We start from the raw sequence: 23,799 nt of genomic DNA on the forward strand, positions 1-23,799 counted from the left end.
GCCCCATCCTACCTGTCTGATCTCCTTAAACCCTACATGCCATCTCTTGCCCCATCCTACCTGTCTGATCTCCTTAAACCCTACATGCCATCTCTTGCTCCATCCTACCTGTCTGATCTCCTTAAACCCTACATGCCATCTCTTGCTCCATCCTACCTGTCTGATCTCCTTAAACCCTACATGCCATCTCTTGCTCCATCCTACCTGTCTGATCTCCTTAAACCCTACATGCCATCTCTTGCTCCATCCTACCTGTCTGATCTCCTTAAACCCTACATGCCATCTCTTGCCCCATCCTACCTGTCTGATCTCCTTAAACCCTACATGCCATCTCCAGCTCTCCGCTCTCAAACCACAGGGCTCCTGTGTGTACCCCAAGTTAAGAAGAAGTCAGCTGGTGGCAGCAGGGCCTTTTCTTATCGGGCCCCGTTCTTGTGGGTACTGTGAGGACAATTCCTGTATGATATCTGCTGACTTTTAATCAGCTGTGCTGTGTTGACAGTGTTTGGATGGACGTGTGGGGCTCATGAAGTGTCCTCCCCTTTGTGAATAGGTGAAGGCCTGTGGGGACTGTTGGTTTATGGCAGAGGAACGTGTGGGAAACCCACTTGAGTCTAACAAGGTCTGAAGGAACGGTCCTGGAGAATCACGAGCTAGAGGATAGGGATGAGCGGAGACCTGACCTATGACCTTTGAGCAAGTTCTGTTATCCACCAGGATGACAGTCCAGCAAGGAAGATGAGCGGCTTCTTCTAACCAGGATCAGGGAGGAACTCTGGGTACATACCATTGTGACCAAACTTGTGTGTTCTTGTGGAATAACCTGCCTGCTAGCATCAGACAATCAGTGTGTTGAGTCCTTTAAGTCCAAACTTAAAACTCATCTTTTTGTCTTAGTTTACGACTAGTTGCCTTTAAATTGAGTGCTTCACAACCTGTACTGCTTGGCAGGTCGGTTTATGTCTCAATGGATTTACCAACCACTGTTCTGCTGATGAGATTATAGAGTATAGATTATATAGAGTATAGACTGTATAGATTAGAGTACAGATTACAGAGTATAGACTATATAGATTATAGGTTTGAAGTATAGTTTATAGAGTACAGATTATATAGAGTATAGACTATAGATTAGAGTACAGATTACAGAGTATAGACTATATAGATTATATATACTATATAGATTATAGAGTATAGGTTATAAAGTATAGATTACAGAGTGCAGATTATATAGAGTATAGACTATATAGATTACAGATTACAGAGTATAGACTATATAGATTAGAGTACAGATTACAGAGTATAGACCATATAGATTATAGGTTATAAAGTATAGTTTATAGAGTACAGATTATATACAGTATAGATTACAGAGTATAGACTATATAGATTATATAGACTATATAGATTATAGAGTATAGATTATATAGTTATTGACTACTGCAAACTGTTCTCTTCTCTCACGTCTTTTCTCTTTCTGAATGATGTCTTCTGCTTGGCATCCCCCTCACCACATTCTTCATACATCTTATAAAGCCATGTCATGTTGTTATACTGTTTTAACGTTGTATCCTTCTCTCACTCAGATGTGTGACTGTGTGTTCTTGTCTCTTCTCCCGTGTGTGTGAATGGTGTGATGTGAGTCTCCCCTGTGTGTGCATGTGCAGTCTGGCCTCCTGTCAGGTCTACACGGGGATGCTGGTCACGTGGCTCGGGTCCTGGGCTGTCCTGGTGGCGTCTGGACGCTGCTTGGCATCCCGCTCATCATATTCTTCATATATGTTGTAAGTCCATTATAACTGTGTTATCCTCTTTCAGCGTTGCGTTGTGTAAGTTGTGTAAACACAACATCATGTCCCGCTGTGTGTCTTGGGAGAGAGGTCCTCCTCTGCTGCTCTCCCTGAGCTTTCTTCCTACTGTTTCTCCCTGTTAAAGGGTTTTAGGGAGGTGTTCCTGATCCCATGAGGGGGTCTAAGGACAGGTTGTGCGTCTTGGGAGAGAGGTCCTCCTCTGCTGCTCTCCCTGAGGCTTCTTCCTACTGTTTCTCCCTGTTAAAGGGGTTTTAGGAGGTGTTCCTGATCCCATGAGAGGGTCTAAGGACAGGTTGTGTGTCTTGGGAGAGAGGTCCTCCTCTGCTGCTCTCCCTGAGCTTTCTTCCTACTGTTTCTCCCTGTTAAAGGGTTTTAGGGAGGTGTTCCTGATCCCATGAGGGGGTCTAAGGACAGGTTGTGCGTCTTGGGAGAGAGGTCCTCCTGTGCTGCTCTCCCTGAGGCTTCTTCCTACTGTTTCTCCCTGTTAAAGGGGTTTTAGGAGGTGTTCCTGATCCCATGAGAGGGTCTAAGGACAGGCTGTGTGTCTTGGGAGAGAGGTCCTCCTCTGCTGCTCTCCCTGAGGCTTCTTCCTGTTGTTTCTCCCTGTTAAAGGGTTTTAGGGAGGTGTTCCTGATCCCATGAGGGGGTCTAAGGACAGGATGTTGTGTTGGGAGAGAGGTCCTCCTCTGCTGCTCTCCCTGAGCTTTCTTCCTACTGTTTCTCCCTGTTAAAGGGTCTTTAGGGAGGTGTTCCTGATCCCATGAGAGGGTCTAAGGACAGGCTGTTGTGTTGGGAGAGAGGTCCTCCTCTGCTGCTCTCCCTGAGGCTTCTTCCTGTTGTTCCTCCCTGTTAAAGGGTCTTTAGGGAGGTGTTCCTGATCCCATGAGAGGGTCTAAGGACAGGCTGTTGTGTTGGGAGAGAGGTCCTCCTCTGCTGCTCTCCCTGAGCTTTCTTCCTGTTGTTTCTCCCTGTTAAAGGGTCTATAGGGAGGTGTTCCTGATCCCATGAGAGGGTCTAAGGACAGGCTGTTGTGTTGGGAGAGAGGTCCTCCTCTGCTGCTCTCCCTGAGGCTTCTTCCTGTTGTTTCTCACTGTTAAAGGGGTTTTAGGGAGGTGTTCCTGATCCCATGAGGGGGTCTAAGGACAGGATGTTGTGTTGGGAGAGAGGTCCTCCTCTGCTGCTCTCCCTGAGCTTTCTTCCTGTTGTTTCTCCCTGTTAAAGGGTTTTAGGGAGGTGTTCCTGATCCCATGAGGGGGTCTAAGGACAGGCTGTTGTGTTGGGAGAGAGGTCCTCCTCTGCTGCTCTCCCTGAGGCTTCTTCCTGTTGTTCCTCCCTGTTAAAGGGTTTTAGGGAGGTGTTCCTGATCCCATGAGGGGGTCTAAGGACAGGCTGTTGTGTTGGGAGAGAGGTCCTCCTCTGCTGCTCTCCCTGAGGCTTCTTCCTGTTGTTTCTCACTGTTAAAGGGGTTTTAGGGAGGTGTTCCTGATCCCATGAGGGGGTCTAAGGACAGGATGTTGTGTTGGGAGAGAGGTCCTCCTCTGCTGCTCTCCCTGAGCTTTCTTCCTGTTGTTTCTCCCTGTGAAAGGGTTTTAGGGAGGTGTTCCTGATCCCATGAGAGGGTCTAAGGACAGGCTGTTGTGTTGGGAGAGAGGTCCTCCTCTGCTGCTCTCCCTGAGGCTTCTTCCTGTTGTTTCTCCCTGTTAAAGGGTTTTAGGGAGGTGTTCCTGATCCCATGAGAGGGTCTAAGGACAGGCTGTTGTGTTGGGAGAGAGGTCCTCCTCTGCTGCTCTCCCTGAGCTTTCTTCCTACTGTTTCTCCCTGTTAAAGGGTCTTTAGGGAGGTGTTCCTGATCCCATGAGGGGGTCTAAGGACAGGCTGTGTGTCTTGGGAGAGAGGTCCTCCTCTGCTGCTCTCCCTGAGCTTTCTTCCTGTTGTTTCTCCCTGTTAAAGGGTTTTTAGGGAGGTGTTCCTGATCCCATGAGGGGGTCTAAGGACAGGATGTTGTGTTGGGAGAGAGATCCTCCTCTGCTGCTCTCCCTGAGCTTACTTCCTACTGTTTCTCCCTGTTAAAGGGTTTTAGGGAGGTGTTCCTGATCCCATGAGAGGGTCTAAGGACAGGCTGTTGTGTTGGGAGAGAGGTCCTCCTCTGCTGCTCTCCCTGAGCTTTCTTCCTACTGTTTCTCCCTGTGAAAGGGTCTTTAGGGAGGTGTTCCTGATCCCATGAGAGGGTCTAAGGACAGGCTGTTGTGTTGGGAGAGAGGTCCTCCTCTGCTGCTCTCCCTGAGGCTTCTTCCTGTTGTTTCTCCCTGTTAAAGGGTTTTAGGGAGGTGTTCCTGATCCCGTGAGAGGGTCTAAGGACAGGCTGTTGTGTTGGGAGAGAGGTCCTCCTCTGCTGCTCTCCCTGAGCTTTCTTCCTACTGTTTCTCCCTGTTAAAGGGTTTTTAGGGAGGTGCTCCTGATCCCATGAGGGGGTCTAAGGACAGGCTGTTGTCTTGGGAGAGAGGTCCTCCTCTGCTGCTCTCCCTGAGGCTTCTTCCTGTTGTTTCTCCCTGTTAAAGGGTTTTAGGGAGGTGTTCCTGATCCCATGAGAGGGTCTAAGGACAGGCTGTTGTGTTGGGAGAGAGGTCCTCCTCTGCTGCTCTCCCTGAGCTTTCTTCCTACTGTTTCTCCCTGTTAAAGGGTTTTAGGGAGGTGTTCCTGATCCCATGAGAGGGTCTAAGGACAGGCTGTTGTGTTGGGAGAGAGGTCCTCCTCTGCTGCTCTCCCTGAGGCTTCTTCCTGTTGTTTCTCCCTGTTAAAGGGGTTTTAGGAGGTGTTCCTGATCCCATGAGAGGGTCTAAGGACAGGCTGTTGTGTTGCTGTGAAGCCCCCGAGACACATGTGTAACGTGTGATACTGGGCTACACAAATAAAACTGAGTTGACTTGACATCAGTGAGACAGATCAGTACATCACAACAGCAGCAGCGACCAGACAGAAGAGACTATTTCATTCCTTCAGTCGCCTGCCAATCACCGTTCAGACGTCCAGTCAGGGCGGTGAAGAGAAGAAGCTGGAGGGTCAAGTCAGAGAATGAGATTTCACTTTTACTTTGGATAGAAAACCAGGTGATGTGTAGTCTACTGAGAAATACGTGACATCAGCGAGCATGTGGACGTGTGCTGTCCCTGCTTGTTGAGCTACCCTACACAACTGTTAGCAGGTTACACAGCGGGTCTCATGTTTACACCGTCCAACAATGTGGACCGGGACTCAGTCAGTCCAGCGGCAGCTTCAGGGTCATTACTCTGTTGTACTGTGGAACAAACGACACCGGCCACTCTGGGTGTATGACTTTAGTTTAATGTCGTATCCATAAATAAATTAATGAAAAATAACTTAAAAATACAACAGAAGAAAAAAATCCTGATTATAAACATTCTTTACAGCAGGGCTGGGATTGTAGTGCTCAACGATATATATATATATATATATATATATATATATATATATATACACATACACATACATACATATATATATACATATGTATGTATGCAGATAAGTGTATGTATATATACACACATACAAACATACGTGTGTATATATAAATATATACACATGTTTATGTACACACACACATATATATACACGTGTATACAAACATACATATGCATGTATATATAAATATACACACATGTATGTATATATACACATATATACATGTACACACAGTATATGTATGTTTGTGAATATACATATATATATATACACACACACATATACATATGTCTAACATATACACATGTATGTATGTGTGTGTATATGTATGTATATATATATATATATATATATATATATATATATATATATAAAAATAAAGGTAATTAGCTGACATACGCACACATGACAACAGCATTCCTGTATATGCAGCGAGCCGTGTTGTGGTTTAGCATGACACCAGTGGTCTTCCAGCTACAAAAGGTTTAGAAAATGTATTTATATATGTATAGTTCATACACATGCCTTTACATCTGAGCAGGCCTTAAAACCAGCCTGTACAGAAACACAGCAGACAGCTGAGGGGATGACGTGGATGGAATGATGACCCCACGCACAAACTGGAGAACACAACATCAGACCCAACACCAGTCACACTGGCCGGTGTGAATCCTTCTGCACAGACAGCTCCTCTGGACTGGGCTTGCACCAAGAGGCCGATCCTTTTCACTTCTTCATGAAACATCACATCATAAGACTCCACGTGATCAAGCTTATTTCAGTATAATCAATAAATAAACCAAATATGTTGGGAACAGCGCCACATGGCTGAGAGAATCCAGTAGTGTTGCAATGAACTCGGGTGGAGAACCGAGCGGCCAAAACCTGGAAAATGGTCTCGGAGAAGAGCCGATGTGTGCAGACAAGATGAGAGTGACTTGACTGACAGCCAAACGCTCAGACATCAAGCACTGCGGAGCCGCTCCAGCGTCTGGTTGGAACTGTATGTAGAGTTCTGCTCCGCCTCCCGCTCGGACTGACAGGAAGTGTGTTTCACCGGGTCCATAGTTTCTCCTGACAAGAGTACCGCCGGGGGTAGACGGTGTGGACAGGAGAAGTAAATCATGGAATTACATTTTATCTACAGATTACAGATTAACCCTGCACCACCCTGCAAGTCTCTGCCCCACCTTTGCTTCCTGTTTGGGATGATATTGGACCGGGCGGTGCTAAAGTCCTAAAGCCATAAACTTTGGATCTACGGCACACGAGAGAGGAGGGAGATATGACAGTGGATAACAAAGGGAGAAAAGGTTGAAAAAGTAGGATAGGGAAGAGAAATCTGGTCATTGAGCTGGTAAAGCCACCTGGCAGAAAGCCCCGCCCACCATGAATATTTAAATTCCGCCCCTTCACCGCCAAAAATGTAAAAACAAATTGGAAAAAAATCTCAAAGTGCCAACCTGCAGCCTCGGGGGGTGAAACGTGTCTAACAAATGGGAAGGAAAATGAGGTGGTGCTGGGTGGGGTGGGGTGTTGGCCATGTTAGTTCTTCTTCTTGATGTTGTTGTTGGAGGCCGGCGTGTGTCGACTCGTCGGAACCAGACCGCCCAACGGGACTCGACTGCGTGCCACCTCGAACAGCTTGGAGAACACCTGGACCACAGACGGAGAGAACGCGAGGTCAGAAAACAACACGCCACACGTGGCCAGAAAGCTAGCGTGATTCAGAGGCGCTCACCTTACGCGGAGTCTTCTTTGGGAGCGGTAGGAGAGGGAAGAGAAGGTGGATTAAAGGCGTTTTTTTCATGAAACTCAAAGTAAAACCAGGTCCGGGCCAACATGAGGACATGAACACGTTACTGGTACACTGAATGATCTTCTGGCTGTTTTAGTTTGCTGACAGGCTACACCAGAAGAGACAGTCTAGCACAAAGAGGCCAAGATTTGTTGTCATGAGTCCTGGACTCACATGGACCACAGAAGAAACTGTTGAGGCAAACTCAACATCCCACAATGCACTGCATCATGTCATTCATTCATTCTTTTGGATCAAACTTCAGCAAATTTGTTTTAACGTCAGATATTTTGAGATGGACCAAGACCCCTAATGACCCTTTCAGCCTAGGGGACAGAGGACATAAACGTAACAGAAGGAACAAAGTCACTGATGATCCAAATGGCTAATTATGAAAAGTCCTCATCCGAGGACTTCACTTATCATGAAAAGTCCTCATCTGAGGACTTCACTTATCATGAGAAGTCCTCATCTGAGGACTTAACTTATCGTGAAAAGTCCTCACCTGAGGACATCACTTATCATGAAAAGTCCTCACCTGAGGACTTCACTTATCATGAAAAGTCCTCATCTGAGAACTTCACTTATCATGAGAAGTCCTCATCTAAGGACTTCACTTATCATGAAAAGTCCTCATCTGAGGACTTCACTTATCATGAAAAGTCCTCACCTGAGGACTTCACTTATCATGAAAAGTCCTCATCCGAGGACTTCACTTATCATGAGAAGTCCTCATCTAAGGACTTCACTTATCATGAAAATCTGAGGACTTCACTTATCATGAAAAGTCCTCATCTAAGGACTTCACTTATCATGAAAAGTCCTCACCTGAGGACTTCACTTATCATGAGAAGTCCTCATCTAAGGACTTCACTTATCATGAAAAGTCCTCACCTGAGGACTTCACTTATCATGAGAAGTCCTCATCTAAGGACTTCACTTATCATGAAAAGTCCTCATCTGAGGACTTCACTTATCATGAGAAGTCCTCATCTAAGGACTTCACTTATCATGAAAAGTCCTCACCTGAGGACTTCACTTATCATGAAAAGTCCTCATCCGAGGACTTCACTTATCATGAGAAGTCCTCATCTAAGGACTTCACTTATCATGAAAATCTGAGGACTTCACTTATCATGAAAAGTCCTCATCTAAGGACTTCACTTATCATGAAAAGTCCTCATCCGAGGACTTCACTTATCATGAGAAGTCCTCATCTAAGGACTTCACTTATGAAAATCTGAGGACTTCACTTATCATGAGAAGTCCTCATCTGAGGACTTCACTTATCATGAGAGGTCTTCATCTGAGGACTTCACTTTTAAAATGTTCCATCGGTGGGTTTCACATTTCTCCGTCAACCATGTTCATGTCATTAATGCTTTTCACCAGAATATTCCACCACACCAGTCGCAAAGAAACCAGTAAACCAACGGGTGAGGACCACCAAGCCCCCACCCCCTTCACTCACCTGTTCCCAGAGGGTCTCAGCCACCCGGTCGATGACTCCACCCAGCTCACGGAACTCGCCAGAGTATTTGACGTAGGCCCAGGTGCAAAGGGAGGCCAAGGCCACGCCCATCACGAAGTTACACAGCGTCGCCACCGAGCTGATCCCCACGAAGCCTGTCACCAGCGACACCACGTACATGACGAACATCACGGCGAACAGGATGGCGGGCGTGCGCGCGGCGAAGAAGATGTTCTTGCCATGGTTGTGCTTAGTGAAGTTGGCGTACATGTCGTCGAGCTCTGCCTCCAGCTGCTCCTGGTAACGCTGGCAGAATTCCTCGCCGCCCATCTTCTTTATGGTGCGGAAGTGTCGGACGGATGCCTGCCGCAGCTCAACGTGTCGGCACTCCAGCTCGGACGGTGAGACATAGGGTTTGTCTCCGCCGCAGAGCTGGATCAACACAGAAAAACATATCGCCGGACAACACGGGGAGACGAGAATTGATCATTTACATTTAAAACAGAAAAGAATGCTGCCCCGCCGCCACGAGCCACACCTCCTCATGAACCACCAGCCACAGAACTCTACAGGAAAACATTCTTCTGTTTGGATTTAAATGATCTACTTATCCTCTTACTTCCATATTTTCATTTTGTGGCCCAATTCTTCCAAACACACCAACATTATAATGAAGCATTTACTATTTAGCGCTTAGCGAGTCCATTTTAATACCGGCCATGTTTACTGTCCATACAGTGGAACAAAAACTCTGTGTGTTGCAATACAACTCATATCAAATGTCAACATCTAGAAGCATCTGTCTTGATTAAAAATTGCATAAAGTGATGAGTCAAGCTTCCTGTGGCCCTGAACTGAATTAACAGGTGTAAACTTGGATGGACGGTGCAATAACTCAATAAAACAAAAATAAACCATCAAAACTAAAGAGAAAAATGACAGAAACCAGATGAGCTTTATGTTGTTAGCCATCCAACAAAACCTGATGTGTGACTGAACAGGTTCTGAAGTATGTGTCTGGGTTTGGATTTCAGAGACTGCTGAGCTGGTCTAGACGGAAAGTTAGGTCATTATATGACAGGAAAAAGACAGGAAGTTACCTGCTCCATGCTCTTGTTGTAGATGTCTTTGGCTCCAGCCACAGCTGCCAGGTTATTGGCTTCAGCTGTTGCCTTGGAGACAGAAAATGATGGTGTAAGAAGCAACATTCGACTACTTTAAAGACAATAAATCTTCCATATGTACCAATATCATCATGGGCGACAGATTAGCCAGGGCAGGACTGATTGTATTTCCATCCAGGTTCAGATGAGCGATACCTGTAACATTGACTTTGGGTGTGGAAGCTCCTCCCCTTGGTAGATCTTCATGTAGGCCTGAAACAGGACGTGAATAATGAAAAACTGCTAGCGGAGCAAGAAGTGAACAAAGTTTGTGGGAGGAGCTTTAAGGAGACTCATGAATCTGTCAGACACAGGACAGCAGGACTCATACATATGCCACACTTACTGAAGACTGAGAAAGATGAAAGAAATATCGGTACTTTGAAATAATGAAGGAGGTCTCGGCAGGTGACTTTCACTCCTCCGATCTCCTTTTCCACCAGGTTCTCTGGAGCGAGCAGTGTAGGAACCAGATTCACCAGCTCCTTTTTAAACTCTTCGTCAATATCTGATGAGGAGGACATACTTGTCTCAGCCGCACAGCCCAGAAGAACAACTGATTTTACATCAGCAGGTTTACTACTTTAGTATTTATCAGACTGTTATCCAGAGAGAGACACCGTAGATCACGTCTATATCACCAACATTACAAATAACCATAAGTCCATAGGTCAAAGTTCAGAGCCACAGCAACCTGACACAAGATGGAAAAATATTCCTGTGATCCAAGAATGAACATGGATGATACAGAACTGACAAAGAGGGACAGAATTATGAACGATGATAGAGAGGTGACAGAGAGAGAGAGAATGATGAAGGATGATAGAGAACTGACAGACAGAGACAGAATGATGAAGGATGATAGAGGTGACAGAGAGAGAGAATGATGAGAAGTGATATAGAAAGAATGATGAAGGATGATAGAGAAGTAACAGAGACAGATAAGAGCATGTTTTGTATGTTTTGTGTGGAGAATGTTTGCTTTCTACGGGTGAAGCATGGGTGAAAGCCCAAGCCAAATCTTCCACTTTGGGACAATAAAGTTAATCTTGAATCTTGCACGATAGAGTGAGAGAGAGCAATAGAATGATGATGGATAATAGAGAGTGAATGATGTTTGACAAGTAATAGAGCAGTAGAATGATGATGGATGATAGGGACCTGATACAGATAGAATGATGATGGATGATAGAGTGTAACACAAACAGAAAATTATTATTAAGAAGTGATAGAGGGATAGAATGATGATGGATGACAGAGAAGTGACAGAGATAGAATGATGGATGATAGAGAAGTGCATGATGTTTGACAATAGAGCAGTAGAATGATGGATGATAGGGACCTGATACAGATAGAATGGTGATGGATGACAGAGAAGTGACAGAGATAGAATGACGATGGATGACAGAGAAGTGACAGAGATAGAATGATGGATGATAGAGAAGTGCATGATGTTTGACAAGTAATAGAGCAGTAGAATGATGGATGATAGGGACCTGATACAGATAGAATGGTGATGGATGATAGAGTTTAACACAGACAGAAAATGATTGAGAAGTGATAGAGGGATAGAATGATGATGGATGACAAAGAAGTGACAGAGATAGAATGATGAAGGATAACAGAGAAGTGACAAAGATAGAATGATGGATGATAGAGAAGTGACAGAGAGGTAGAATGATGTTGAATGACAGAGAAGTGACAGAGAGCGATAATGAACAAGCCCTCTTTCCTTTGTCCCAATAGCTCCAGTAACAGTAAACTGGTTTGTGGTACCTCGGATGCGGCCATCAAACTGGGGGTTGGTGGCAACCTTGAGGCCGGGGTGCGGCAGAAGGAAGCAGCTGATGTTGGAGAAACAGGAGTGAATGTGCTGTCTGACGTTCTGCAGCTCCTCGTGTTGGTTCTGCTTCACCTGAACACACACAGCATAGAAAGAAACTACATATATAATGGTCACAAATGACAGCAGATGCAGGTAACTGTTCAGTCTCAGTCCCATCGTGGACCATGCAATCTTAATAGACCGCTTGCATGATTGAGTCAGTGTCACTTTATCTGCACTTGACTGGTTTAGATCCTGTACTTTATAGCAAACCTTCTCTGTCAAATAACCTGTGGAGTTCCCCAAGGTTCAATTCTAGGTCCTATTCTTTTCAGTCTGTATATGCTTCCACTTGACTACATAATCCAAAAATATAATTTATCTTTTCATTGTTATGCAGATGACACACAATTTTATCTGCCCATGAAAGTGAATGACCCTGATGACTGTGTATCTCAGTCTGTCTTGCTGTTAATAAAAAACTGGATGTCGGCAAATTTTCTGCAGCTGAAAAAAGAAAATCTAAGGTTGTCCCATTTGGTCCACCAGAGTCTATCAGCTGTATTCAGAAAAACCTAGAATATATTTTAGCAAATACAAAGCCAGGTAGTCTTGGCATTCTCATCATCATCTGACATGGGCTTTGACACTCAGGTAAATAAAATTGTTCAGTCGTGTTTTTTTTCAACTAAGAAATAAATCTAAAATTTAATTACTTTTACCCACCACAGACCTGGAAAAGGTAATTACCCTATCAGCTAGTTCAGAGTGCAGCAGCTATCTTCAAATGTTTTTCAAAAGCTTTTTCAGTAAATGTGTATTTATTTGTTCATTATTATCTCCCACTGTTTTTTGCTCTTAATTTACTCTTCTGCTGTATAGCTTTGTTTGTTTTATGATAGCCTATAAAAGACTTTATTATAATTACCATAATTATTATTATCTGACATCACCTGTTACTTGTATTGTTTCTTTTTTGATGTCATAGATAATGTAATTTATTTGTGGTATGACAGAACATTAGGAAACACCTGAAAGAGGAGCTAAAATAAGGTGTATATTTTATTACCCAACATGAATTTTGATGATTAAAGCAGCCAAAGACTAACAGATGCTAATCTATAATGTTATGCTAACCCCTCCAGCTGAGTCAACTCTATAGTACAGTGTTTAAAACATGACTAGGTTAAAACCTAGTACAGTGCATCCGGAAAGTATTCACACCCCTTCACTTTCCCCATATTTTGTTATGTTACAGCCTTATTCCAAAATGGATTAAATTCATTTTTCCCCCATCAATCTACACACAATACCCCATAATGACAAAGCGAAAAAGGTTTTGTAGAAATTTTTGCAAATTTATTAAAAATAAAAAACTGAAATATTGCATGTACATAAGTATTCACACCCTTTGCTATGACACTCAAAATTGAACTCAGGTTCATCCTGTTTCCACTGATCATCCTTGAGATGTTTCTACAGCTTGATTGGAGTCCACCTGTAGTAAATTCAATGGATTGGACATGATTTGGAAAGGTACACACCTGTCTATATAAGGTCCCACTGTTGACAGTGCATGTCAGAGCAAAAACCAAGCCATGAACAAAGGAATTGTCTGTGGACCTCCGAGACAGGATTGTATCGAGGCACAGATCTGGGGAAGAGTACAAAAAAAATTCTACAGCTTTGAAGGTCCTGAAGAGCACAGTGGTCTCCATCATTCGTAAATGGAAGAAGTTTGGATCCACCAGGACTCTTCCTAGAGCTGGCCGCCCAGCCAAACTGAGCAATCGGGGGAGAAGGGCCTTGGTCAGGGAGGTGACAAAGAACCCGATGGTCACTCTGACAGAGCTCCAGCGTTCCTCTGTGGAGATGGGAGAACCTTCCAGAAGGACAACCATCTCTGCAGCACTCCACCAATCAGGCCTTTATGGTAGAGTGGCCAGACGGAAGCCTCTGCTCAGTAAAAGGCCCATGACAGCCCACTTGGAGTTTGTCAGAAAGCACCTAAAGGACTCTCAGACCATGAGAAACAAGATTCTCTGGTCTGATGAAACCAAGATTGAACTCTTTGGCCTGAACGCCAAACGTCACGTCTGGAGGAAACCAGGCACCTCTCATCACCTTGCTAATACCATCCCTACAGTGAAGCATGGTGGTGGCAGCATCATGCTGTGGGGATGTTTTTCAGCGGCAGGAACTGGGAGACTAGTCAAGATCAAGGGACAGATGAATGGAGCAAAGTACAGAGAGATCCTTGATGAAAACCTGCTCCAGAGCGCTCAGGACCTCAAACTGAGGCGAAGGTTTACCTTTCAACACGACAACGACCCTAAGCACACAGCCAAGACAATGAAGGAGTGGCTTTGGGACAAGTCTGTGAATGTCCTTGAGTGGCCCAGCCAGAGCCCAGACTTGAACCCCATTGAACATCTCTGGAAAGACCTGAAAATAGCTGTGCTATCATCCCAGTCCCCAAGAAGCCCCGTATCACAGGATTAAATGACTACAGGCCCATTGCCCTAACGTCTGTGGTCATGAAATCCTTCGAGAGACTGGTGTTGGCCTACCTGAAGGAAATCACAGGCCCCCTGCTCGAACCCCTGCAGTTTGCCTACCGAGAAAACAGGTCAGTGGAGGATGCAGTCAACATGGGATTGCACTACATCTTCCAACACCTCGACTCCCTAGGAACATATGCAAGGGTCCCATTTGTGGATATCAGCTCAGTGTTCAACACCATCGTCCCAGATATCCTCCACTCCAAATTCACCCAGCCCATTATACCAGCCCCCATCTGCCAGTGGATTAAATACTTCCTGACAAAGGAGACAGCTGGCAAGGCTGGGGGAAATCACATCCAGCACCCGGACAATCAACACTGACACCTCCCAGGGATGTGTGCTCTCCCCTCTACTCTTCTCCCTCTATACAAGTGACTGCACCTCAGGAGACCCGTCTGTTAAACTCCTGAAGTTTGAGAACGACACAGCCATCATTGGCCTTATCCGGGATGGTGACAAGTCTGCATATAGACGGGAGGTTGAACAGCTGGCCCTTTGGTGTGGCAGTAACATCCTGGAGCTGAACATGCTCAAAACTGCGGCGATGACAGTGGACTTCAGGAGCCCCCCCCCAAACACTGTCCCCCCCTCACCATACTCAACAGCATGGTGTCTGAGGTGAAAACCTACAGATTTCTGGGTTCCATAATCTCCCAGCACCTAAAGTGGGCATCCAACATAGACACAATCATCAAAAAGGCCCAGCAGAGGATGTACTTTCTCCACCAGCTCAAGAAGTTCAACCTACTTCAGGGACTGCTGATTCAGTTCTACACTGCAATAATCCAGTCTGTCCTCTGCACATCATCACTGTCTGGTTTGGATTGGCCACCAAACAGGACAGGGACAGACCATAACGGACAGTTAGGTCTGCAGAGAAAATCATTGGTGCCAACCTGCCCTCCATTCAGGACTTATACACCTCCAGACTCAAGAAACAGGCAGGCAACATCACTGCAGACCCATCACACCCTGGTCACAACCTGTTCCAACTCCTCCCCTCTGGTAGGTGCTACAGAGCACTGTACCCCAAAACAACCAGATATAAAAACACTTTCTTTCTGCAGGCTGTCATTCAAATTAACACTTAACACTGTCAATAAATCCAACCATGTTGTATATATTCTATTGTACATGTTGTATATACTGTACTGTACATTGTACATATACTGGTACACTGTCATTTTCACCTACCTCAGGCATATATGTAAGTAACCTGGTTGACTTTTATTTCAGCATCTCTGATATATTCTCTGCACCATTGCACTTTATTGCCTCTTATTTCGCCTGTATAAGTCAATCCTGTGTATATATGTGAAGATTGTTGTGTTGTTATACTATGTTAAGTACACTAAGAGAGCTACAAAACCTGAGTCAAATGAGTCAAATTCCATGTGTGTGCAAACCTACATGGCCAATAAATCTGATTCTGACTCTGTTAGCGTCAATTCATTTTGAAAGAGCAACGGACAACGGAAAAACTCCAACTCGGCCGTCTGACTAATGGTGAAACTCAATCACTCACTCAGGTGCTCACTGTCACTCACTCACAGACAACCGCATGTGTAGGTCTGGCCTCGCTGTTGCAGTCCAGCCAAAAACATCGTCTTCGTTTATTGTGTGGTTTTTGTTCTCGCTGTGTAGTTTGTTGTTACGTTCTAGGTGTTTGGACATAGTTGAGAGGAACTTGTTCACAGAGTTTCTCGATGACTGGTAGAGACAGCTTTGATGGATGAAGAATTGTTCTAGAGAGTTGGACCACATACCTGTAGTCGTTTCTCCAGAAAGCTGTGTCCTCCCTGCAGGCCGTAGGGATGTTCATAGGGATAACTCCAGTCTCGGATCAGGAACATCAGGGTCTGTTTCAGAGGAAAAAGACTTCAGCTTACACAGAGATCCAGGATCTGAGCTGCGGTCACTACTTTTATCCCCTCTATAAAATAAAAAATGTGGACTTTTTTCCACAATGAAAACATGATAAAATCTAAATCAAAACTCACCTCTAAATTGTTAACTATGAGATGGTCAGGTCTTTAACTAATACTTTTCATTGTAGATTGTCAGGACCGTCAAAGAAGGTTGACTCAGTTCATCTGGACACAATGTTTATTGACAGATATGTTTCATCATCACCTAAGTGACCTCTTCAGTCTCAACTGACTGCAGGTGTCCCCACCCTTATAAACAATACAGTGGCATAATGACCCAAACCAATGACCAGATTCATATGCAAATATGGGTGTGACCATTAACTAGAGTTTCAATGGCCATGTGTACAATTCACAGAGGACTGGGGAATAGCTGCAATCACAGCATTGTATATGGCGACAGATGTACTCAGATGTACTGAAACCTTCTTTGGTTTTCGTTCCTGGATTATTGAGCATACACCGATGTCCGCAACAACAATTTAAAAAACATCTCTGATTTCTTATGTTGATTAAAAACAGGTTCCATCATGCCTGCCCAATGTCATTTTGTCTGAGTTCGGGTCAGAATTAAGGCTGAACTTTTATTTCAGTTATTTGCTGATTTTCATCATAGAAACCAGGCCATGGATGGGTAACTTTAGTCATAACTTCTGTCAACAAAAATAATCCTGTTAGTTAACAAACTGGGGGTTAAAACATAGACGGGTGACAAAGGAAAGGAAAAACCTGAATGCTTGACCCCTACAGTGAGGGGGTCCGGGTTTATGCTGTGGGGGCATTTTCCTGGCATGGTTTGGGTCCACTTATCCCGTTAGACGGAAGGATCACTGCAGATCAATACAAAGTTATTCTGAGCGATCATCGTTATCCCATGGTGAGACATGTCTATCCTGATGGGAGGGGTCTCTTCCAGGATGACAATGCCCCCATCCACAGGTCATGAGGGGTCACTGAATGATTTGATGAGGATGAAGATTAGGTAGATGTGATTTACTGATATCCCATGACCTTTGCAGTCACCAGATCTCACCCAACTGAACACCTATGGGAGATGCTGGACCAACGTTTTAGACAGCACTCTTTATCGCCACCATCAAAACACCACATGAGGGAACGTTCTTTGGAAGAATGGTGTCCATCCCCCCAGCAGAGTTCAGACACCTGCAGAATCTATAACAAGCAGCATCGAGAAGCTGCTCTGGAGGCTCGTGGTGGCCCAACACCTCACTAAGACACCTTATGTTGGGTTTTCCTGTAACGTGTCACCCATCTGTGTGTCAGGTTTGTTTTACATTATGGTTGATTAACACTGGAAAAAGTGGAAATATTCTGAGGGGATTTCTAAAAACACTGTAACGTTAAACTACATGAATCTATAGTCATTTATTCATTCAGGAGGGTCCAGTCCGCTGTCCTTTAAAAACCTCTGGAACTTGTTTTATAATCTCATCAGTCACACAGATCTCTCAGAGAACAGCCCTCACCTCCTTCCCATTCAGAGGGATTTCAAAAGGGTGGGCCCGTCCAGAAACTGGACGGTACAATCACAGCTCTGGAGGGCGAGGTATGTGTATCCATCCAGCCATCCATTACCCAAACTCAGGGTCGCTGGGATGCTGGAGCCTATCCCAGCAGTCATTCAGTCATTGGGCGGCAGGCGGGGAGACACCCTGGACAGGCCGCCAGGCCATCACAGAGGTGTATATATATATATATATATATATATAAATAAATGAGACCATTCAGCTGAACTGTGAACAACAGCGAAAGCTGAAGTTGGTTCTCATCTACATTTAGTCATTTGGCAGATGCTTTTAGCCAAAGCAAACCACAAGGGGGTCAGTAATTAGCAGAAAAGAACGAGTGTTAGGAACTGTAAGAGTAGCACGATACACAGTAGTTAAATCACAGCCAAGAGTGCGTACGAAATCCAGATGTTAAGTCTACATACGCCGAGTTTTCCCTGCGTCATAGGAACAATCAAAGTGCAAAAACTGGTGAAATGGTGAGGCAAGCTACTGTCAGCAGGAAACGGGTTTAGAACAGACACCAGTATGATATGATATAGTAATATGGCACAACAGAGGCAGCCAGTGCCAGGTCACAGGTAAATATGCTGCAACCACCGACCGTTCAGGAAGAAGCTCGGCCTTAAGGAGGAACGTTTTTAGGCTTTTCTTAAAGGAAGTAAGTGAGTCAAGAGTTCTGATGGAGGCCAGGAGGTCATTGCACCATTTTGGATATTGGTTCTCGAGGTCACATCACAGGAGTCACATGACGGCAGCACTGTGCATTGTGTTGTCATGGAAATTAAGGTGGCTTGTAAGATTAATGACTTTGTCTTTGCCACCATCACTGTTTCCAACTCTGGCCTGACACCTCTCACCGGTCTAACCTCTGCACACCGGTCTAACCTCTGCACACCGGTCTCCAGAGCTGTGATTCCACGGTCCACTCTGTGGATGGGCTCGCCTGTTTGAGATCAGTGTCAGTGGAGGAGAAGACCAGAGCCACCCTCCATGTCAGTGTGACATCTGGTTCATCATGCTGTCTAGAGCGGGTGGGATTCTTCATTTCAGAGCTCACCTGAAAAGGTTTCTCGTAAACCTCTTCCATGGCCAGTCTCCCATACTCTGTGAAGAGCTGCGAGAAGAAGAAAACAAACAGTCTGTTAACACCAGAACGTCCAGGAGGTGGCTGCTCATATCACTAATAATACTTTATACAGTACTTCTCATCACACTAATAATACTTTATACAGTATTTCTCATCACACTAATAATACTTTACACAGTACTTCTCATCACACTAATAATACTTTATATAGTACTTCTCATCACACTAATAATACTTTATACAGTACTTCTCATCACACTAATAATACTTTATACAGTACTTCTCATCACACTAATAATACTTTACACAGTACTTCTCATCACACTAATAATACTTTATATAGTACTTCTCATCACACTAATAATACTTTACACAGTACTTCTCAATGTAGCTGGACACTTCAAGAGAATAAAAGAAAACTAAAATCAACAAAGAGAGCAACTAAAGAGTAAAAGAATAGAATGCACTCCGTGTCCTGGAGTAAACAAGGTGGTGAGGACAGCAGCTTGGGTGCTGAGGACAGCAGCTTGGGTGGAGTACAGGTGGAGAGTTTTAGTCAGACTGATCTAACAAACACACTTTCTCCTGCAGGTTCATTCATATCTCAACTCCTTAATCCCCACTGGAACAAACAGAGCCAGGAAACAGGAAATCACTTCCTCATATCAAGAAATGACTGGATAGCGGGGCATCCGGGTAGTGTGGCAGTCTATTCCGTTGCCTACCAACATGGGGATCGCCGGTTTGAATCCCCGTGTTACTTCCGGCTTGGTCGGGCGTCCCTACAGACACAACTGGCCGTGTCTGCGGGTGGGAAGCTTGATGTGGGTAAGTGTCCTGGTCGCTGCACTAGTGCCTCCTCTGGTCAGTCAGGGTGCCTGTTCGGGGAGGGGGAACTGGGGGGAATAGTGTGATCCTCCCACGTGCTACGTCCCCCTGGTGAAACTCCTCACTGTCAGGTGAAAAGAAGTGGCTGGTGACTCCACATGTATGGGAGGAGGCATGTGGTAGTCTGCAGCCCTCCCCGGATCAGCAGAGGGGGTGGAGCAGAGACCGGCATCGCTCGGAAGAGTGGGGTAATTGGCCGGATGCAACTGGGGAGAAAAAGGGGGAAAATTCCCCAAAAAAAAAAGTAACGACTGTATGGCAGTAGTGGCAACTACTGTCCCAAGTTACACACTTAAACACACACACACACACACACGCACAGACACAGACACACACACACACACACACCAATGGTGGCGTCAACCATGCAAGGTAACAACCAGTTTATCAGGAGCAGTTAGGGGTCAGGTGTCTTGTTCAGGGACACCTCCACATTTCTACCAGCGGAGCCAAGGATCGAACCAGCAACCCTCCCGTTACAAGATGACCTGCTGTACCTCCTGAGCCACTGCCGCCCCTTTGGACTACTACTTTGGACTTAAAAAAAAAAATTGTAGACTTGAATATGTATGGTCCCCTGCTCTGGTGTGCAGACAGAACAGAACTTTGAATGCTGAGAACATTCTGCTAAAACTCCCTTCATCCCAACATGGAAATACAACATCAGACCAGTAGGACACTGAGGCTCACCTGGAGGTGCTGGAGGTCATCTTCCTGGACGTTCTGAGAGAGATTGTACACCTAGAAGGAGAAGAAGACAAAACAACAGTAAAGTTCTTCATCATTTCTCTAAAACGTTTGACACTTAACGGCACCAACGTGGTGACATCTAGAGATCATCACAGATTCAGAGCGCTGGCAAGCAGAAGGCTAACAGGAAGCTAATCAGAGCATAACAGGAAGCTCACCAGAACATAACAGGAAGCTAACCAGACCATAACAGGAAGCTAACCAGAGCATAACAGGAAGCTAACCAGAGCAGCTTTATGAATTAATGGGTTAACAGGAGACCAACCTGGACGGAGCTGGTCATCGTGCTTAAAGCAAACAGCGTGGCACAGTCTTTGATGGTGGACTGGCTGTCAAACGCCCCCTGGGTGTCAATTAGGAGAACTGCAACCTACAACAAGATGAGACAGGACCACTGCAAACTTTCTGACCGCTCAACATCAGAGACAACTGACAGAAACAGGCAGACAACCAGGTAGTTATTCTGACTAAACAACAGGACCACTTGACTGTAGTGGTGACGTTTATCCATTTACCCAACACTCATCGACCTTAGAGGATATTTTGCTGCTGCCCTCACACTGAGGTCAACAGATTTACATTAACATTAGGAGTACAATCCTACGTTTGGGAATCCTGTGTTGTAATGTTGGTTTCACTTATTTGTGGATGTCAGCTCATGTTTTCTTTCACTGGATACAAACATAACCGTCATTCGTCTTCAATGTGCCAGTTATCATACATATTTGTTTAGATACAGATTCTTCCATAGCTATTGTTAGATATCATGTGTGTTTTACTTCAAAATGCTGTTTTATCATCCTTATGTCCTCATGATGAACATTCCACCGCACTCTGTGTAGTCGAGCTCTGTGCTGGGTAAGCCATGTGATCACTGTGTGCTGGTTAAGCCATGTGACCACTCTGTGTAGTCGAGCTCTGTGCTGGTTAAGCTCTGTGATCACAGTGTAGTCGAGGTCTGAGCTGGTGAAGCGCTGTGATCATTCTGTGTAGTCGAGCTCTGTGCTGGTTAAGCCATGTGATCACTGTGTAGTCGAGCTCTGTGCTGGTTAAGCCATGTGATCACTGTGTAGTCGAGCTCTGTGCTGGGTAAGCCATGTGATCACTGTGTAGTTGAGCTCTGTGCTTGGTAAGCCATGTGATCACTGTGTAGTCGAGCTCTGTGCTGGGTAAGCCATGTGATCACTCTGTGTAGTCGAGCTCTGTGCTGGGTAAGCCATGTGATCACTCTGTGTAGTCGAGCTCTGTGCTGGGTAAGCCATGTGCTCACTCTGTGCTGAGCTCTGTGCTGGTCAAGCCATGTGCTCACTTTATGTCGTCGAACACTGTGCTGGTTTAGCCCTGTCCTCACTCTGTGCTGGTTAAGCCATGTGACCACTCTGTGTAGTCGAGCTCTGTGCTGGTTAAGCTCTGTGATCACAGTGTAGTCGAGGTCTGAGCTGGTGAAGCGCTGTGATCATTCTGTGTAGTCGAGCTCTGTGCTGGTTAAGCCATGTGACCACTCTGTGTAGTCGAGCTCTGCTGGTTAAGCTCTGTGATCACTCTGTGTAGGTGAGTTCTGTGCTGGTGAAGCTCTGTGATCACTCTGTGTAGTCGAGCTCTGTGCTGGTTAAGCCATGTGATCACTCTGTGTAGTCGAGCTCTGTGCTGGTGAAGCCATGTGATCACTCTGTGTAGTCGAGCTCTGTGCTGGTGAAGCCATGTGATCACTCTGTGTAGTCGAGCTCTGTGCTGGTTAAGCCATGTGACCACTCTGTGTAGGTGAGCTCTGTGCTGGTTAAGCCATGTGATCACTCTGTGTAGTCGAGCTCTGTGCTGGTTAAGCCATGTGATCACTCTGTGAAGTCGAGCTCTGTGCTGGTTAAGCCATGTGATCACTCTGTGTAGTCGAGCTCTGTGCTGGTTAAGCCATGTGATCACTCTGTGTAGTTGAGCTCTGTGCTGGTTAAGCCATGTGACCACTCTGTGTAGGTGAGCTCTGTGCTGGTTAAGCCATGGGACCACTCTGTGTAGTCGAGCTCTGTGCTGGTTAAGCCATGTGATCACTCTGTGTAGTCGAGCTCTGTGCTGGTTAAGCCATGTGACCACTCTGTGTAGGTGAGCTCTGTGCTGGTTAAGCCATGGGACCACTCTGTGTAGTCGAGCTCTGTGCTGGTTAAGCCATGTGATCACTCTGTGTAGTCGAGCTCTGTGCTGGTTAAGCCATGTGATCACTCTGTGTAGTTGAGCTCTGTGCTGGTTAAGCCATGTGACCACTCTGTGTAGGTGAGCTCTGTGCTGGTTAAGCCATGGGACCACTCTGTGTAGTCGAGCTCTGTGCTGGTGAAGCTCTGTGATCACTGGTCAACTGACAGGTTTTGAGGTGTCTGCCAGAGTTGTTGAGGAGGAAGAGTCTACCTGGGGGAGTGCCTGGATATTGGATGTCAAATGCTGGGGGGAAAGGTCTTGTGTGTTGAGAGGGAACAAATGAAAAGGGGGAGAACCAGGCCACTGTGGTTCTGCATGTCTTTATGAGAACTGCGCTTTAGAGTGTAAAGACTCACTGCCAACAGGCATCTCCTTTAGTTCTATGGCTGACCTTACTCAGTTTCTCTTGTTGTATTTTTCAAAGTGGCTTATTTTATTAGTTTCGTTTTAAACATTTACTATTTTACATTTCAGATTTTATTCCCTTGGTCATCTCGACTATTTCAATTATATGTTTATTCCTGATTAAGACGTTAGGATTTATTACGTCACATTGAGGTTTTAACCCCCTGATGAAATTCCTCTTTCGCACCACAGCTTAAACGCCTCTTTACCTTTTTGATGATCTCGCACACAATAACAGCACCTATTCCTTTCTTTTATTTTGTTTATTAAGCTGAATTATATACTTTTTGTGTATTTTTGTTTTCTTTTTCGCTCTTTTTTCTTATTATCACACTGCTGGTGGTACTTGTACTGATTGAACATAAATAAGATAATAATAGCCATAATAACACATAAACAACCACAGAAAAACTAATCAAACAAATAAAAATAAATATGTAACTATATAAATAAATAAATGAAAACTAAGGGGGTCTCCTGGGGCAGTTACTGATATTTTTAATATGGCAGACACTGACAGTCCTTAAGATGAAACACAGTTACAGTACATGGTAAGACTTCATGGAAAAGCGTGAGAGGAGATTTCTCAAGAGTGAAGTAAACGGGACTGCTGCCTGCCTGCATTTATGTCCAGAGGACGGCTCATTTGCCACGAGGACTTCCATTGTTGCTGAAACAGCACTTGCCCTACAAGACAAAACACGTTCCAAATGAAGTCGATTATGAAAGACAAATCTGGGCCCACATTATCTAGCCTTGGCAAAATGGAAAGCTGACGTGGTTCCTAGAAACCAAAAACCATGTAAGGATCCGCCTCAGGTAGCACCTCTTGTCACTGACACCAATCAAAACAAGCCAGAAGCAATGACGCCCCCTGAAATGCTTCCAGCATAGTATGTGAAGATGTACT

General features: G+C 45.0%; 1 protein-coding gene and 1 long non-coding RNA gene across 7 annotated transcripts in view; one reads left to right on the forward strand and one right to left on the reverse strand.

Annotated features, from left to right (window-relative positions):
- The first annotated feature begins 685 nt into the window (after window positions 1-685).
- LOC130112275 (uncharacterized) lies at window positions 686-11,591 on the forward strand. Its single transcript, XR_008810226.1, has 3 exons — window positions 686-779; window positions 1,587-1,784; window positions 11,470-11,591. It is a non-coding gene; the product is annotated as an uncharacterized LOC130112275 (long non-coding RNA).
- Window positions 5,623-23,799, reverse strand: part of LOC130112272 (atlastin-2-like) — a 33,277-nt gene continuing 15,100 nt past the window's right edge. The window contains exons 4-16 of one of the 6 annotated variants that reach the window (XR_008810225.1): window positions 20,563-20,667; window positions 20,238-20,288; window positions 18,630-18,686; window positions 15,879-15,971; window positions 11,500-11,638; window positions 10,104-10,231; window positions 9,880-9,936; window positions 9,661-9,732; window positions 8,561-8,992; window positions 7,033-7,047; window positions 6,755-6,947; window positions 6,482-6,549; window positions 5,623-6,365 (exon numbers count right to left, since the gene is read on the reverse strand). Coding sequence is in view for 3 of the 6 variants with exons in the window: in XM_056279562.1 (XP_056135537.1) it covers window positions 6,837-6,947; window positions 7,033-7,047; window positions 8,561-8,992; window positions 9,661-9,732; window positions 9,880-9,936; window positions 10,104-10,231; window positions 11,500-11,638; window positions 15,879-15,971; window positions 18,630-18,686; window positions 20,238-20,288; window positions 20,563-20,667 (1,260 nt within the window). In the remaining 3 variants the exon portion in view is untranslated. Of the gene's footprint in view, window positions 6,948-7,032; window positions 7,048-8,560; window positions 8,993-9,660; window positions 9,733-9,879; window positions 9,937-10,103; window positions 10,232-11,499; window positions 11,639-15,878; window positions 15,972-18,629; window positions 18,687-20,237; window positions 20,289-20,562; window positions 20,668-23,799 lie in introns of all 6 variants that reach the window. The other 5 variants (XR_008810223.1, XR_008810224.1, XM_056279563.1 and 2 more) reach the window with 5 other exon arrangements.

The sequence above is a fragment of the Lampris incognitus genome, chromosome 5 (genome assembly GCF_029633865.1).
Source record: "Lampris incognitus isolate fLamInc1 chromosome 5, fLamInc1.hap2, whole genome shotgun sequence".
Taxonomy (NCBI): domain Eukaryota; kingdom Metazoa; phylum Chordata; class Actinopteri; order Lampriformes; family Lampridae; genus Lampris; species Lampris incognitus.